The sequence below is a fragment of the Ipomoea nil genome, unplaced genomic scaffold (genome assembly GCF_001879475.1).
Source record: "Ipomoea nil cultivar Tokyo-kokei standard unplaced genomic scaffold, Asagao_1.1 scaffold2360, whole genome shotgun sequence".
Taxonomy (NCBI): Eukaryota; Viridiplantae; Streptophyta; class Magnoliopsida; order Solanales; family Convolvulaceae; genus Ipomoea; species Ipomoea nil.
Window position 1 is genome coordinate 650635 of NW_017618788.1, and position 17576 is coordinate 668210.

The 17576-nt window shown below is 35.8% G+C and overlaps 2 protein-coding genes across 3 annotated transcripts; both read right to left on the reverse strand.

Moving 5' to 3' along the window:
• Positions 1–5793: 5793 nt before the first annotated feature.
• LOC109152072 (protein arginine N-methyltransferase 1.6) lies at positions 5794–13473 on the reverse strand. Of its 2 annotated transcripts, none has more exons than XR_002049340.1 (14): positions 13100–13473; positions 12675–12909; positions 11927–12052; positions 11394–11558; positions 11195–11313; positions 11022–11119; positions 10370–10641; positions 10044–10280; positions 9404–9477; positions 7270–7363; positions 6998–7147; positions 6788–6862; positions 6509–6689; positions 5794–6225 (listed from the first exon to the last, which is right to left on the reverse strand). XR_002049340.1 is itself a non-coding variant. In XM_019299652.1 (14 exons), exons 1-14 carry the CDS (start codon positions 13423–13425, stop codon positions 6022–6024), a joined length of 2223 nt encoding a protein of 740 aa, XP_019155197.1. In that variant the 5' UTR covers positions 13426–13473; the 3' UTR covers positions 5794–6021. The 2 variants fall into 2 exon arrangements, 1 of the variants encoding a protein (XP_019155197.1); XM_019299652.1 differs by having other exon boundaries at positions 5794–6176; positions 6593–6689.
• A 484-nt stretch (positions 13474–13957) lies between these two features.
• On the reverse strand, positions 13958–15202 carry LOC109152035. Its single transcript, XM_019299618.1, has one exon. The coding sequence runs from the start codon at positions 15200–15202 to the stop codon at positions 13958–13960; it is 1245 nt and encodes a 414-aa protein (XP_019155163.1).
• Positions 15203–17576: the final 2374 nt, after the last annotated feature.

Sequence of the window (17576 nt, forward strand, 5' to 3'; positions counted from 1 at the left end):
CCTCAACATTATATAACTTCAACAGGAATTTTGACATGTTTGACCGCATGATGGTTAGTCACACTCCCAAAATTTCAAGAAATAATTTTCATCGAATTGTCGAGCAAGATGGGAGAGATTGAACACTGCCTCCTTCGTGCCTCTCCTCACTTCCGGAATTATTGTTGGCCCCAACTCCCCTTCTAGATGGTCACCAAGCACAAACATAGCGTCTCTATGATTATGGACATTCTGATTTATTATGAATTTGTGGTTACTCTCAACACCATTATCCTTCCTGGTAACCATATTAGTTTGCTTCTTATTCCTCAATTTGTCCTTCCTCTGTAGGTTGTTTTTGTTATGATCACAAGCATTGCACTCCATTAACCGTTCACGCCCCTCCCTCAGCAACGTTTCCCAACCCTGAGCGGAGGTCCGACGGCAAATCTGCCACCGCTTACATGGCCTGAGACGAGGCCAGTAGAACGGTAAGGCAAAAACTACTTTAAAAAGCTTAGGGAAAAAGGAGATCAGAAAATATTTTCTAGAGCTAAAATTGATCATTATTTTTAATATATTCCCTATTTATTGAATTATTCTAATTTTTCAATTATAAGGGGTGTGTATTCAAGAGGCATAGCTTGGTTTGCCAACAAAGACAAACACATGGACAAGAATATCGAGAAAAAAAAAAGTTGGGATAAGAATACAAAAGTTGCCACATTTTCTTTAAAGCTGTCACTTCTGCAGGCGTCACGTATGTATTCACACTAATGTATATCAATATTATTAATTATATGCGTATGTATTCTAGGTGTATCTACTGTGATGTATATCAATATTGTTAATTCAATATAATTTAATTTAATATTATAAATATAATTGACATATATGTAACCTATAAAAGATTATTTAATATAACAATTTATAATATTGTTAAATTAATAATAAATTAAATGTATTAATAATAAAATAATTATAATATTTTGAATTCCATAATAAAAACAATTATAGTAATGCAAATTGGATTCATAACGATTGAATTAGAAAAACACAACATTGATTTTTTTTAAAAAAAAAAAACAACACAACATTGAACTTAACATATCATAAAGAAAAAAAATACAGAAGCCCTACTATGAGTTCTTTTTCTTGACGATTTCCTCAACGACGACGCCTCCCAAAGTCCATTTCATTTTGAAACCTACTCCTTTGTTGTTGTCCTCTATGACTTTTGTGGCGTGCATTTGAGGGTGGTAGGGTAATTACCCTACTGTTTTGATGATGCTCTTCGTTTGTCACTGGATAGAGGTCACCTGCATAACACATTCTATAATAGTTTAAAGTAAACACTGCAGGCACAAAGGAGTCTGGGACACTTCTCCTGAAATGACATGCTGCTAAGACGTGAGCACAAGGCAAGCCATTTACCCCCCATTCACCGCATGTGCATGTCTTCTGCTCCAAATTAAGTTCATGAAATCTTACGTTGGGTTGAGAAATGCACGGCCTATCAAGAGCAACCTCGTAAAGCCCAATCTGGTGATTATATGGCTTAACGGTGGCATTGTTCTTGAATTGTTCCCTCCTTGACATCTCTTTAGAAATATTCTTTGGCCAACGCAAGCCTGCTTGTTGCATTAACTCCCCAGCAGCACTCCTGTTCACAAACATAGCAACTAACTTGTTGAATGTTAGCCGAGCTATAGCAGTTACAGGCAACATTCGACAACCCTTTAATGTATTGTTGAAGGATTCTGAGCTATTGGTAGTCATAATGCCAAACCTGTAACCACCGTCATAAGACAATGCCCATGATTCTTTCGGGATTTCGGACAAATATTGGTATGCTTGGGGCCACTTATCCTCTATAGCTCGCATTGCCTTTTGGTAATCCAATCTTGTTACCGCACTACCCGCTTCCCATATCAGTGATTTGAGACTCTTGTTTTTTAACTTCGTCATGACATTACTGCGGAGATGTCGTAGGCAGTATCGGCGGTGCACGCGTGACGGGTGTAGTTGTGGCAAGTCATTAAATGCAACATCAATGCCTGGGTGTCTGTCCGAAATTATGCATATGGACTCATGGTTTGGAAACACATGTGTTGCCAATAATTGCAAAAACCAAGTCCAGCTATTGCCGTTCACAGAATCGACAATAGAGTATGCCAATGGAAAAATTTCATTGTTTCCATTCATACTCACAGCCAACGGTAAATGCCCTTTGTATTTACCATATAGATGTGTACCATCTATGGTAATTACAGGAAGGCAATAACGAAAACCATCAATAGCTGCCTTCAAAGCCCAAAATGCGTATTTGAACTCAGAGTAATTACGACCCCTTGTTGCCCATGAGTGATCAGTACTTGGTTCTTTTTCCTCTTCACTACGGGAAGTGGAAGAATCAGAATGTTGTTCCGTTTGAGCATAATGGGAGAAATCAACAAATGGTTCTGATGTGCTACAAATGTTATAACTCGAACTCCCACCCCCAATGTCGTCCTCTGGAAGAGGGGGAAAATAGTTTGTGTCGCTAGCATGTACACCTCCCGAAAATTGTGTTAACCCTGTCAATAAGCCCATGAAACTTGTATTCGTTGTTGTAGGTGTTGCTGTAACATATACATGCAATTCCCCTAAACATGACGTCTGATTTACAAAATAAAACCATGACTCGTCACTGACAATAGGGTATTGCACATGGAATAAACCTTGTTGTTCAGTGTACATTAACAATCTCGCAGTTAACTCTATTATTGTGGTGGGAGATTCCCCCATTGCGTTGCGTATAATGACAATCACATCCGACAATGAGGATTGGCGATGTACGTATACTGATCTTTGGGGAGGTATTGTGTAACCAATTTGACATCCGGTTTCATTACGAATTACCTCGCCACCCCAGTATACTGAAACAATGACATAGTCTTCAACACCTACATTGCAAAATATTAATGTAGTAAGTATAATAGATACATTATGATTTATATAAAAACAATTTAAAGAAATTTAATCATACCGGCCATATTCTGCAAGCACTTGAAGAAGAAGTTGGAGTAAATAAGTAAAGTTGATATCGTGAGGAATTGAATAGGCTGAGGAATTGAATGTGTTGTGTGTGTTTAAATAATATTGATATCTTCTATAAAAATATGTTGATTATCTCTATACTCATTTCAAACATTTCAATTCAAAGGCATTTCATTCTGTTCTTTTCAGGGAATATATTCTCTGCATCAACATTGCGTATAAAATTACATTTCACAGCACAATGCTATAAAAATAAATATTCACTTTTGCAGCTTTGTGTGTAAAAGTAAGTATTCACCTTCACATGCATAAGTACTGCATAAATATTCACGGACTGTACAGTATGCATAAATACTGTCTTTGACTAGACAGGATTGCTGCCTCTTCAGAGACAGTAGTCTTTTAATTTTTTTATTTTTTTTCATTTTTTTTTGTTCTTATCGATTTAAGGATCTGAGAAAAAAAAAAAAAAAAAAAAAAAAAAAAAAAAAACTCACCTATGGGAATGCATCTTTCAACCAGGTCGCCTTCTTCCTATGAGGGGGCAACCTCAGGTCGCCCTTCCTGGGTTGCCTTCTCTGGTCGAACTGATCACCGGAAAAAATGTTTAGTTGTGGAAAAAAATGTCTGGTTGTTACTACTACGTGAGTTGTTTGTCTCTTGAAAAGTTGATAAAATAAAATTAAAAGAAAAGAGTTGTTTTTTCCACTCAAATATTTTTTTTAATTATCATGTGAATTGAAATGATATAATGGCAGATGCTCAAAGAACCCAGATTGATACATGAATTTTGTGTAGATTTTTGAATTTAGCATATTAGGTGGAGAAGAAGAATGGAGAAGCTAAGAAAACAATATGCTAGGTGTGTATTAGGTGGAGAAGGAGGATGGAGAGAGAGAAACAAAAGAATGGAGATTGGATGTATGTATACGACATAGGAGAGAGAAAGAATGTATATCATATGTATGTATACGACGGTCAACCTCAACCATCGATATTCTTATCCAAATTTCAAAAGTCTCTATATTTTAGTCCATTCCATTCCATTTCTCGGCAACCACAGAATTGACCCGTGTATTCAATCATGATATTTGTAGATTTTTAAAGAATTTTAAAATGATGAATTTTTATATATGTTAAACAACTTTGATAGAATTTTTCTAGAGTTTTGTAAATTTTGTACAAATATATAAAAATCTAATATCATAAACACTTATAACCTTTTATTGACTTTTACAAAAAAAATAATGTTATTCTAAAAAATCTACAAAAGTCATTAAAACTATAAATTAAATACACCCTTATAAATTTTTACTGATTTATATTGATGTTTATTGTTTATATAATTTTACTACAAGATCTTTTATAATATATCTTATATTTTTAAAGATTTTAAATAAATTTATGTATTCCAATTGGCAAAAAATAAATAAAAAAAAAAACTAAATTTGATTGCCAAAAAATTAGAGTATACTATAAATTTAAAGACAATATCAATCTTAAGGTACGAATTAAAATATTTATTTTGTTAGGACAATTATCCTTGGTAGGCATTATTTTCATTGATTTCTATTAATAGTTATTATTTATATTTTAATTTTCTTTAAAATTTTTATGATATACTTTAATAGATATTATATAAATTTATGTATTGTAATTGAATAAAATTTCAAATTTGATTGCCAGAAAAATAATATATTATTATAAATTTAATAGAAATATCATTTTTCATTAAATACGGAGCAATATAATATTTTAAGAAAAACAATAATACTCAAAACATAATACTCAAGTGTATTTTTATCTATTAGTGTCCTCTATTGGGAAGATACAAACTATAATGAAGAAAAAAATAATCTATAGAATTTTTTGAGGAGGAAAATATTTGAAAAGTTTAAGCATAAAGAAAAAAAATGTTGAATTTAAGTACAAGGTCTGTAGAATTTAAATAGAGAAAAATACTCCATAATAAATAGAATTTAAATAGAGAGATAAAACATTCACAAATGGTAGAAACAAAGTTTATAATTTTAGGGATTGTGAGATAGATTTAAATATTTATATTTCAAAGCAAAATATCTTTAAAATCAAATACAACCCAATATTTAAATACTCTTTAAAAATTTTAATAGAATATTGTCTGACTTTCTCTTTTTTTTTTTTTTGAGAAAAGAATATTTCTTACTTTTAAATATTCCCTAAAAGTTCAAATTTAATACCTTCGAACTTTTAAAATTCATACAAATCCTTAAAAGTCTCAAATACACCCCTAAATACATTTACATACGACACCAACACATCTGTAAATTCTCTATGTATGTACACATATACGTTAGTAAAGTCACATCACAATAAAAAAAAAAATTAAAAATAATTTGTCACAACTTTTTGTTGTTATTCACATTCTATAATAATATTTTCAAAAATAAATAGTATTAACAAGCAATAAAACGAAATTATTTTAAAAAATGTTATCCTATTTGGATCCAACCAAACATGCAACAAAACATATAGGATTTGGAGAAAATGCTTGCGTGTATAGATAACGTTGTCCCTATCCCATAGGATCTGGAATAAGCATGTTCTGAAAAATGTCATTCCATTCAAGCCTATTCCGCAAACCAAACGAAATGTACCACATGAATGCAATTCGCTTTTTCTTTCAAAGATGATTTTATATATTGCTATTTTTGTCTCAAAGACAATGTCCAGACTAGTCTTTATCAAACTGCACTTCAAAAATCAAAAATGAAAAGCTTAGGGAAAAAAAAAAAAAAAAAAAAAAAAACGGAGTCGAAGTAAACACAGTTTACATTTGTCTACAGTAGTCATAAATATATGTATACCTCTGAAGACTCTGTCTAACCTCAGTTGTAGCAGTTTTCAGAACACATCTTACCCAAAACCTCGAAATTAGGCAATGGCAAATGCAAACCAGTTTAACAAGATTTCCATGAATCTTGGGATTGCATGAAGGAAAATGGACCAATACAGCAATTGAGTTCATACAAAAGCAAGCTCCACACAAAGGTCAGCTACTGAGGGATCGAAAGACGCTTTAAGTTTTGTTGAACGACAAAAGTTGGAGATAGATCCCCGCTCTTGCACAGTCACAGGCTTCTCTAAAAGCTTCACACCTTGCTTCCAATATCGTTGTTCTAAATAAATCACATAAAGTTGGTCAAGACACTGTAGCTATGTCATGAGTGTAACATAAATATATATAAAACATAAATGTGCAATCCAACTATCAGCTTAGGCTTTTAGTTGAGATGAAGCACATGCTTCAATTTGGTATCGGAGCTATGCCAAAGGTCATGGGTTCGAATTTCCGCGCCACCCAATAAAAAAAGAGACTACGATCCAAGTGTTGCTTGGAGCCCATCAAAAAGCATCGGCCCGCACATGTGAGGGGGCATTAAATGTGCAATCCAACTATCAACTTAGCTTAGGCTTTTAGTTGAGATGGAGCACATGCTTTAATTATGAGATCACCACAAATGTAATATAACAAGTGATTTCATGGAAGAGGAAACCATCAGCCCATGATGCTAAAGAAAATCAAAACCCATACCTGGCCCCGTCGATATGACAGTGGACTCTCCTGCATCCATTACCCAATCAATCCAGAACACTAGTCCATGGCATATTCCTGACTCGGTAAATTCAAACTGAAAATTGTATTTTCAACTCTTTTAGATTCTGGCTGTTAAAAAAGTTTCTGAGAAAAATAAACAATTATCTCAAACATGCTGCAAGAAGATCATACCTGAGCTTCTTCTGAGCATGGGCACATTAGTTCTTGGAAATTGAATTCCATAATTGTAATTATTTCACTCAGTTTCTGCAATGATTTTGATTCACTCCAATCAACTTAAATAAAAATTGTAGCATACAAACGAGGACTCAAGGAATATTAATATTTATAATACAAAATTCTGCATGATTCTTCATAAGGATATTACATAAAGCATAATACCTTAGTCTCCCCACATTGCCAGATAAAAAAGGGCAGACAAGGACTTTGTTCCCCTGCAGGTAAATCTCCACATGCTCCTAAAGTGGAATTCACAACTGAATGATCAAAACCCTCAATGTCTTTTAGGCATCGTCGACTTCTCCAAAGATCCTACGCAAAAGATTTGCACGTCCATTGCAGAAAGTACACAAAGATCTTACATGGTATAAAACTATAAATCTTTTCTAGTAACATTGCAGAAAGGAATCCAAATACCCGCTACATAAACTTACAGGAAGGGACATTGCACAAGCCTTCAAGAGCCCTTTACAAGGCATTATCACAACGTCTTTTGACAAGATGGGGTCCATTGTAGTTCTTTCCTTCCTATGAACAAATCAAGATGAGGAACAACTAATACTCTTAGAGAATAGACAAATCTTTTGTGGCAACTTCCCATAGGCCATACCATAATGATAACCTAAGCTCCTCATTTGGTCATTTGGACTGGGTAGAGATCATGTTAGGAATATTTACAAGCACTATGCGGAAGCGAGTTATCGAAAGATTGAGAACTATGTAAATAGAAGGTTAAATAATATGAAAAAAAATTAAAATGACAAGTAGAAATTGTTATTTTGGGAAAATATATAATTACAAAAGGAGATTGTTAAGGAGATGCTACACAAGTGATGTAATGAGAATTTTAAATTGATGATGATCACAAAGCAATACAAATACTCTATTTATACACACACACAAAATAGAGAGAAAACCCCATGACATGTGGTTAAGAAAAAATATATAAACTAATTAGGACATGGAGAAATTAAATGGGCACCACGTGGAGAATAATGCATGAATAATGCATGCATGGAGGCTGATGAGTGGAATCCAACTATTAAGGATTTGAGCCACAAATTATTTGTTCCAACAAGCTCCACCTTGAATCAAATCTAACAGCCGACTAAATTCAAGCATTGCTTGAACCTAGCAATAGGTAAAGGCTTGGTGAGCATGTTTTCTGATTCTCCAATGTATGAACCTTTACAACAATATCTCCAGCAACTACAGCATCTCAAATAAAATGGTATCTAATGTCGATATGTTTGGTTTTGACATAGTATGTACCATTCTTTGTGAGATGGATAGCACTTTGACTATCTGAAGAACACAATAGTTTGTCCCTATGAAACGCCAAGCTCCATAACCCAACCCGTAGCCAAGAAAATCATTATAATCAGAATCTACAAAGCCCATAATATCAGTAGACATAGAAGAATTCAGATAAAAAACCAAGCCCAAAGAATACCCTTAAAGTAGCGCAAAATCCACTTTACCACGTTCTAATGTTCCTTACCAAGGTTATCCATATATCCATATATCAACTCAAACACTAACAACATAACCTTAATCAAGCCTATTGTATACCATAGCATACACACTACCAACAGTACTAGAATAAGGAACCTTTTTTGGATTTGATCCAAGGTAGAGATTGTTAGAACAAATAATGTTGGCTCAAATCCTTCCTTAGCAATTGGATTCCACTCATTAGACCATGTCTTGTCTCCATGCATACATTATTATCCACATGATGCCCTTATAATTTCTCCATTCCTAATTAGTGTTTAGCATTTTTTTCTTAACCACATGTCATGCGATTTTCTCTCTATTCTTTGTGTATAAATAAGGCTTTTGTATTGCTTTATAATTATCATCAATTCAGAATTCTTCTTACATCACTTGCATGGCATCTCCTTTAAAATCTCCTCTTATAATATCTTTTCCCAAAATAGCAATTTATAATTTGGTCATTTTAATTCTCATATTATTTGTACTTCTATTTATATAGTTCTCAATTCTTGGATTACTCGTTTGACCTTAGTGCTTGTTAATATTCTTAACAAATGGTATCAGAATGGTTGAGGGTTCAATTGAGAATTATTTACAAATATGTCAACGATCACTAAGTTATTTTCCTAATAATCAAAAAACAAAACAAAACAAAACATTGGAAGTCATAGAGGAAAAAAAAAAAAAAAAAAAAAGAGTTGTGCATGATCAAAAAGAGGAAGAAAAATCCCAAACAAGGGAATTGAAAGGAACAATAATTAGAAACCACTGGAAGTTATAGGGAATCCTGGATGTACTATTACAAAATATGATAAAGTCAAAATCTTTAACCATTAAATTATAGATAAAATTTTTAAAAGAAACTCTTTCTCTGAAAAGGCATTCTGGACACAGTAGAATACAGTCTCTATGAAGCCTCATTTCCTAACCAAGTTAGAGTCTATAGAAATATTGTAATGCAGAAATATTTCCCCAGGTGCTATTTCTAGTGGGCCAACTCTACCAAGGCATTAAAATTCCTATGTCTTCTAGTAAAAATACAAGCATGCATGTGTGTGACAGATCATTTACCAAAACCGCAGATTTTGCCAAGGAAGCACACTATCACTTCCATAATAGAAAGGTTCTGCAATCAACAAGTCAACCTGCAGAAGAACAATATAATACAAAATCCTTAAATGGCTGTATTCAACTAACATTCTATGTATCAACCTTAGTGGAATATATACCTAGGGCCACCTGTATCAGAGGATCAAACAAGGTGTGGATCTGGAACCCCTGTTGGATCCTTTCAGGTGCTTTTCGATATTTTGACAAAAAAGACAAACAAAAGCTCAACCAAGGGCATAGCAAGTCCAAAATTAAAAAGTGGACTTCTTGGTCAAGTTTTACCATGGTGCTACCACAATTTTCAAGTTTGTTATGAGTTTCCTTGGTATGAAACTACGACCACGTTTGTAGTGAATTGCTTATAGGCTTATAGTTATACAAAACTTATGTGTATTTTGTTAACTCTGTAATCTATATAAAAAGTTTTGTTTATTAATTCGTTGAGCATATGCCCCTTGCTTGTATCTGTACTTTCATTGTGTCCAAATATCAGGGATCCTTCCATTCAGATTTTTGACAAATCTGACAATTTGATTTATTCCCTTACCGTCACCCACACCCAATTCCATGTAATATATGTACAAAAGGTTGCACTCTTTACCTTCCTGTGATGTGTATCTTGCATGGTCAATGCAGAGCTCCTCTTTTTTAGAACTTTAATGCAATCCATTGAATAGTCATTTGAAGCAGCAACAGCTTGCAGATACTGTTCACCTTTATCTTGCAGACCAGGAAATAAAGATATTACATTTGACGCTCTGGCATGATGACCAAGAGCTATTGTCAGGAAGATGCTATCATCAGCAACAATGCACAAAGGAGATGCCTTCTGCTTTAGCTGTAAGGAAAACAAGAGGTGCCTACTAATCCAAGGAAATCAAAGCCGGTATGTAAATCCAAGCAGGGGAGGGTGAGGGGGGATCTTACGGCATTGTTAATTGCTTTTAGCATTGAACATCTCCAATTCTTGTCCCCATATATTGCAATTCTTTCTGGTGATAAAAAGAGTTGACAATCTTGAGCACTGAGTTTGTATTGTCTAACTTCCATATTTTGAGATTGAGTCTTGACTACATAAGAGAGGTTAATATCGGTATGAACGGCATGTAAATGGACATATTCATCCTTTTGTACAGATAAACCTATGTTTGGAATGAACCAAACACATTGTTTCCAATGATCACACCACGCTTCAGAACCTAGAATGCCACATATATACAAATAAAATTTAATGAGCAATACGCTCATAATAAATTTGTATATTTAAAAAAAAAAAAAAAAAAAAAAAAAAAAAAAAAAAAAAAAAAACATCTAGTTTCAGAATCTACTTCACAAAAAACCAGCATCCTAAACCAATGGAAAGCTATATGTTAGGAGAGATGGGAATCTGCTAGCTGTGTTTCAAACTCAGAAGTGGGTAAGCATTTCATATTCATGCATCTTATCAAAGTTTCAAACTTCATTCATGTTATATAAGTTTCAACCCTCTAGTTTATTATCACAAGGTTAAAGAGTGGTAGAGTGAAGAGGGTCATTAGCTTTGTGAATACAATAAATATCAAAGGTTGCTTCCTCTTACAAGATAGGGATGGATCCTTCACATCTGAAGGACAATGTATCCACTTTGGACCAGTTGAATAAAAGACCGTCCCTTCTCTATCAAGTTGAAGCAACCACCTGAAATGCCAAAGTACCAGTATAAGATCAATGAAAAAGTATTCACAATAAGATTAAAGTATCCAACTGAAATACCATGAGATGATAGCATGGGCAGTGCCACCTTTAGTTGCCTTTATAAGCAGCTCGGTTTCCCTAGAACTGTCTGGCCTTTTCCAAAAGTCAAAATCAAAAATTTTGAAGGGCTCTGAAAGCTGTAGGAAATTTAAATCGTAGGACTGTTAAGCAGCTAACCAATGAGTATAATTTTTGCAAAAATGTAGATAATAAATACCAGTTTAATTCCCTCACTGATTGCATCACAATGCATGGGAAATTGTTGATGTTTGACACATATTATTGTATCCATGCCCTTTGGAACAAGATGAATTGTATCTGATGCCTTTTCTTCATTATTAAATAAATCATGCATCTTCCACAAGTCTTTGCTTTCAACCAGCTGAAAGTTAAAGATGGCAGAGAAATGAAATTCAATTTATCACCAAAAAGGGAACTTTGAACCTAAGTGGAAGGATGAAGGCATATGAAGTGTGGTACATCACTCTGATAAAAAATAGCCAAAGTGTTGACTATATAATGGAAGATCTCCCCTCAAAAAATATATATATAATGGAAGATCTGGTACCATAGATAAATGTTTAAGGGCTATAGCATAGCATAGCATTGAAAAAAACATTATAAGACAGGGAACTAAAAATGAAAAATAAAATGTCAGTTGTGATTTGAACATAAATCCTAAGTTACCATATTTACTATTTTAGTAACAATGCACAATCTTCAAAAATAAAAACTAATTTTGGTCAATACCTGACCAAATATCGTTCCTCGGTAAGGCACTGTTTCTGGACTTTCCACCAATAGATTGTCATGGGCATGCTGCAAGGTTGGTATCAGTCCTTCACCTAATAGCTCTGAGTCAAGTATTTCACTAACCTGCATTAATGTAGTTTATAAGTTTTTCAGTATGCATTTTGGAAACAGTATACTCAGTTTATTCTGTACCTATCAAGAAAATAAAGTAGTTTATCGATTTTGGTATTCTGTACTGATAAAGAAAATAAGCATACTTTTGGGGTTCCAAAGGCAAGCAGCATCTTATTATTTGGAGGCCAAAAGAAAGAGGTATGAGGTAGATAGGATAGGAATTGGCTATGGGACTGTAACATACCGTGTTATTGAAATTCAGGATGTGATGAATCCATAAGAAATCTTGGAATTGATAATTGAATTTTCACTATAAGGATATATTGCATGGCTTGACAATGCTGGATTTTTCATCTACTGGTTTCATCAAGAATTTTAGAGTATTTTGGACCTGAACAAATATAATCTAGTTAAAAAGTATAATCTGAGAGGAGAACTAGATACAGCATCACATAAGTAGAAATATGGATTCTTCTGACTGGATATATAAAGCACTCTCCCCCTTCTATCCCAACTATAAATATGAAGACAGAAAAATTCCGGTACTGTCAATAAACTAGCTTTCCAACATCTATTAGGCATCAATTTTTCACACCTGAAACTATAAAACATCTCAAGACACTGAACTCACAAGAACATCTGCTCGAGATGCTATATCCCTGCCAACTTCTAATTCATCTGACCTCTTATTAATGATGCGAATTCCCCTTTCTATGCCATTTGCCCTCAAAACTTTCCGCATCAATTTCACCATAGGAAGGTACGATTCACAAGCCGTAACCATCCCCTTGGAATCAGAGTTAGACGCTGAATCAGCAGGACCCATTGCCCGGGCAGCCATCATCGACAATAATCCAGTTCCAGCACTGCAGATTAAATTTCTCACTATAAACCACACAACATAATAAAAATCCCATTTTTCTACTCATAAGAGCCTATTACTGTATATGAAGCAGTTAATAACGGGGCATCTGAGTTTGAACCCATTTTTCTTTTCAGGAAACTAAATCAGAAGAAGATTTAAAAATAAGGAATTCATGAAGAATTGACGGGTACCCAATATCAAGAACATGGCAAGGTTTAGTTACAGTCTTGTCAATGGCTTCACGGAATGCTCTGTTTCTGGGAGAGTCGTTGAGCATATCGAGGTATGACGTTGTGGCAAGAAGTGGAGTTGGAGTTTGCTCTGGAGTGTCGCTCTCCTCGATTACGACCCATTCGGAGTTTCCGGTTAACGGGTCGAGTTTGAGCTGGAACATTCGAGACCCGGAGCTCATGTTTCGTACGATAGTGCGGGTAGACCGAGGGAGGGAGAAGGAGTGAGAAGAAGTGACGCGAAGAGGAAATGTGGGGTTTAGGGTTTTGCAGAAGAGGGAAAGCATTGACGGCGGAGACGGGGACTAAAGTCCTCAGTAATAATGTCACCACCCACTAAGGAATCATAAATAGGAAAGTTCATAATAGGTTCGCTGGATACGAGATTTGCGTAAATCAATATTTGGACCCTAGAGAAGAAAAACCAACACAGTGTAGTCCGAGTTTGTGATTAAATAAAATCGATGTTCTAGAGTCCGATTTTTTTTTTATTGTTTTTTAAATACATTCGGACCCTTTTGGTTCGAATGTATTGATAAAATTATTATGTTTTTTTTATTTTTTTAAGGAATGCAACGAATGTATTCATAATATTTTTTTGTCGAAGAAGGTTCATGCTCAGTATGTGTCTATACTTGATATTATAATTTGAATTTAGATGAAAAAATTGGATAATTAAAAATATAAAGAAAGCATTATTTTATTGATGATTCAAAGTAGGACAGTTGGGGAAGAATGAGTTGTCCTCCGACAATACCTACATCTTCTACTTCGATTTGAACCGAAGTCCATTTCATTTGGATACCTACGCGTGCGGCGCTATCCTCGTTGATTTGGTTGCCTAGCAGAAATTGGTGGAAGGCAAGTAACTGGACCGGTACACTGAATTCTTTCGTCTACGGGGTAAAAATTACCGGCATAACAGTTCCTGTAATTTTCAACTGAGTAAACATCTGACACTAATGGGCCGAATCCTTGCCCTCGGTAATTGCATGCTGCAATTACATGTGCACAAGGTAAGCCGTTGACGTTCCACAAGCCGCAGTTACACGTACGTTCCGTTAGATTCACTTGAAAGTGATATTGTTGACTTTGGGAAACGTAACCAGTATTTAGGGCAACACCATAGATTCCGAGGGCGTCATTGTAACGTTGAACTCTTGCACCGCTTGCCTCATTGTTTCGAGCTGACAAATCATCGGTAATGTTTGTCGTGAATCGCAGGCCGTGTTGCTGCATCCCCTCTCCCGCAGTACGCCTGTCGGCAAACATAGTCCGTAACTTGTGAAAAGTCATTCGGACTATTGCCGTGACGGGTAACATCCGACAACACTTTAGTGAATTATTTAGTGACTCAGACGGATTGGTCGTCATGATACCGTACCGGTGACCGTCGTCATGAGATAATGTCCACTTATCGACATCAATGTCGGCAAGATAGGCGTATGCAGCGGGCCATTTGATTTGGATTGCGTGCATGTGTTGAAGGAATTGATCCCTTGTCACAGCAGTACCAGCTTCCCACACAAGTTTGCGTAACCGCCTATTTCTGGTCACCCTTGACATGACATTGCTGCGAATGTGTCTTAGGCAAAACCGGTGTTTGACACGACCCCCCTTCAATTGTTCGACGGAATTAAACGCCGCATCGATTCCAGCATGTCTATCCGAGACGATGCACATGGAATTGTGATGTGGAAAGACATTTTCGGCCAGAAGTCGAAGAAACCAAGTCCAACTGGCATTATTTTCGGAGTCCACGATCGAATATGCTAGTAGATAGATTTCCTTGTTGGCGGTATATCCGCAGGCTAGGAGGAGATGGCCTTTGTACTGGTTGTACAAGTGGGTACCGTCAACACAAATAACCGGGATGCAGTAGCGGAAACCATCTATTGCGGGCTTGAACGCCCAAAATGCGTACAAGAAATTTGCGTACCCTGTACCCCTTTCTGCGTTATGTGTGGTCATGATTTCCACAATGGTACCTGGGTTGGACAGTTGCAACTGCCGGCAGAATTGTGGTAGCTCATTGTATGACTGCTGGTAATTCCCGTACTGCATTTCAATGCATTTGTGTCTGGCATACCAAGCTTTCCGGTACGAAATGTCGACACCAAATCGTTGTCTCACATCCACTTGGATGTGTTTTATTTTGTACTGTGGATCCGCAGTGATCTTTTGAAAGATCAGATCACATATTAATGAGCTGGTGCACAGTTTGTCCACCGGTCGCTGGTTGAATTGAACAGTGCACTCGCGGGGCTGAGTGTACTTCGTGACCTGCCATTCAGTAGACGCCCCATGCAACTTCTTTGCGGATAATGTCCACGGGGCAAGATGGTGTTGAGATATAATGTGTACAGGAGACCTTCCAATTTGCCCTTTTTTTGTGGTTGGTGACGTAGTCCCGCCCGTGCAGCATATTGTATGTTCCTACTGCTTTTTTTAGGGTCGGAAAATCCGGGAATACCATTCCTTTTGCAATAACATTTGTGGAGGGGTCGTATGATAGGGTTTCATCATCGTCCCTCTCCGTAAAGCCGTATGCGAATGCAGTTGTTGTAGGTGGTATCGGTGAGTGGTAAGACGGGACCGCAGAATCTGGCAATCGATGACCCCGACCTCGATTCATTTGAGTATTTACATTCATTGAATCGAAGTCGTATGGAACTGACTCCTGTATGTCTTCGTCGTCTGTACTTCCTGAACTCTCGGACGGTATGGACTCATCAGGTTGATACGTGGCATCACTTTCTGATGAACTTTCCACCATTGTTGACTCAGATGGAAGTTCCTCTGGTGGATCGACATCGTTAACTCCGAATCCGCCACCATAAATATCTTCTGTTCGAACGTACACATGTAACTCTCCGTTTGGCATTGTTTGTCGTATGAAGTATTCCCAGTCTCTTTCTCGCGCAATGTGTAGTAGATAGTGTGTGCTTCCCATTGTAGCATCCACTATCACTCTTCCAATCAGCTCAACATTGTCCTCAATGTTGATTCCCATTGCTTGTCTGATCATTAACTCCATAGGAATGAGTCCAATATTTGATGGTATTGGAATAACTACTCGAGGCTGGAGTGAATAATTTATCTGTGGCGGTGTCCCACTGGTTTGTATTTCCCCACCCCAAAAAACGAAAACATATGTAGATATAGCTGCCATTTTAAAAAAATTGCAGTTCGAGAAAATTGAATTTGGCTCTTTGTAAATATGAGATTCGCAAATGTTGTGGTGCAGTTGTGGGGCAGTTGTGGTATTTATAGTAGTGTACTAGAGTCCGAAATACTTATATTTAAATGTCCCTAATAGCTTTAGTTGTTTGTATAGTAGTGTTCTATTTATAGTAGTGTACCAGAGTGTAGTCCCTATCACTTTTATGAAAGTGTAGTCCCTATCACAAAACACTTTTTTATAAAATCACTTTTCAGTTAAATAAATTTCGTGAGACTCCAACAATTGTGAAGTAGTGCCAATTTAATTTTTTTTAATTTTTTTTTATTGTGATAGTGTTGTCACTATCAAAAATGACATTTTATAAAATTAATTGCAGTATGGAAGGAAAATATGATAGGGTTGGTTTATGCGTACAAAACATAACACTTAAACACATGCCAAAGAACAATGGAGTAAACTCATGCAAATATTTATTCAAACATTATGTTAACTTATTTGGAAAGTAGATGCTTAAATTCTTCAACGATTGCATCCAGTTTCATCGCGTGCTCGTGATTCTCACGTGCCAGTTCATCTTGCATACGAGCTAAGATTTCCTCATTTGAATATGTGTTTGTATTCGGTACGGTGGAGCTGGAACTTGAAGCGGAATTAGAACTGCATGGTCGGGAATCATGTCGTTGACTACTTATGAATCTGTTGAAAGCTTGAATGGCTTTATCCCTCGAGTTGTATGATTTATACAAGTTGTCGCTATAGCGATGCACTTGAGTTTTTGCATCCTCCCAATTGTCATATATTCCCGGTTGGCGACCAACAAACACAACATACGTTTTACCCTAATAAAAATCATATTCATGTTAAAGACGAAATTTTAATTAAAAAAAAATTAGTAAATAAAATTATACCGTACCATATGAATTGTTCAGACGAAGATGATGAATGCTTTGAAGTTGTAGAATGGGAACTGCAATCTGAGCAAGTAATCTTCAATGTGAGCAGGTTGCGGTGATGTATAGCAGGCTATATATAGGCCTATAAAGAAATTCTGACAGAATATATTCCCTTGGATTGGTGTTGAGAATTACCTTATCGTGAAGAATATGTTTGGACTTTGTTGGAAAGAATATATTCCATTACAGAATATATTCCCTTGGATTGCTATGCTGCCATAAGTGTGAGAAGACTAGTCATCTAATAGGAAATGACCATTCGTATTGCTATTGTGAAAAAGTATTACATTTCCAAGGTAAA

What these genes read in the sequence shown, in the direction of transcription:
- LOC109152072 (XM_019299652.1), bottom strand. Translation starts at nt 13,425, where the DNA reads ATGCTTTCCCTCTTCTGCAAAACCCTAAACCCCACATTTCCTCTTCGC. An exon ending in CATCTCGAGCAGATGTTCTT is followed by an intron (nt 12,053 to 12,674) that starts GTGAGTTCAGTG and finishes ACATTAATGCAG; the next exon opens with GTTAGTGAAATACTTGACTC. An exon ending in AAGATACACATCACAGGAAG is followed by an intron (nt 9,478 to 10,043) that starts GTAAAGAGTGCA and finishes GTTCTTCTGCAG; the next exon opens with GTTGACTTGTTGATTGCAGA.
- LOC109152035 (XM_019299618.1), bottom strand. Translation starts at nt 15,202, where the DNA reads ATGCAGTACGGGAATTACCAGCAGTCATACAATGAGCTACCACAATTC.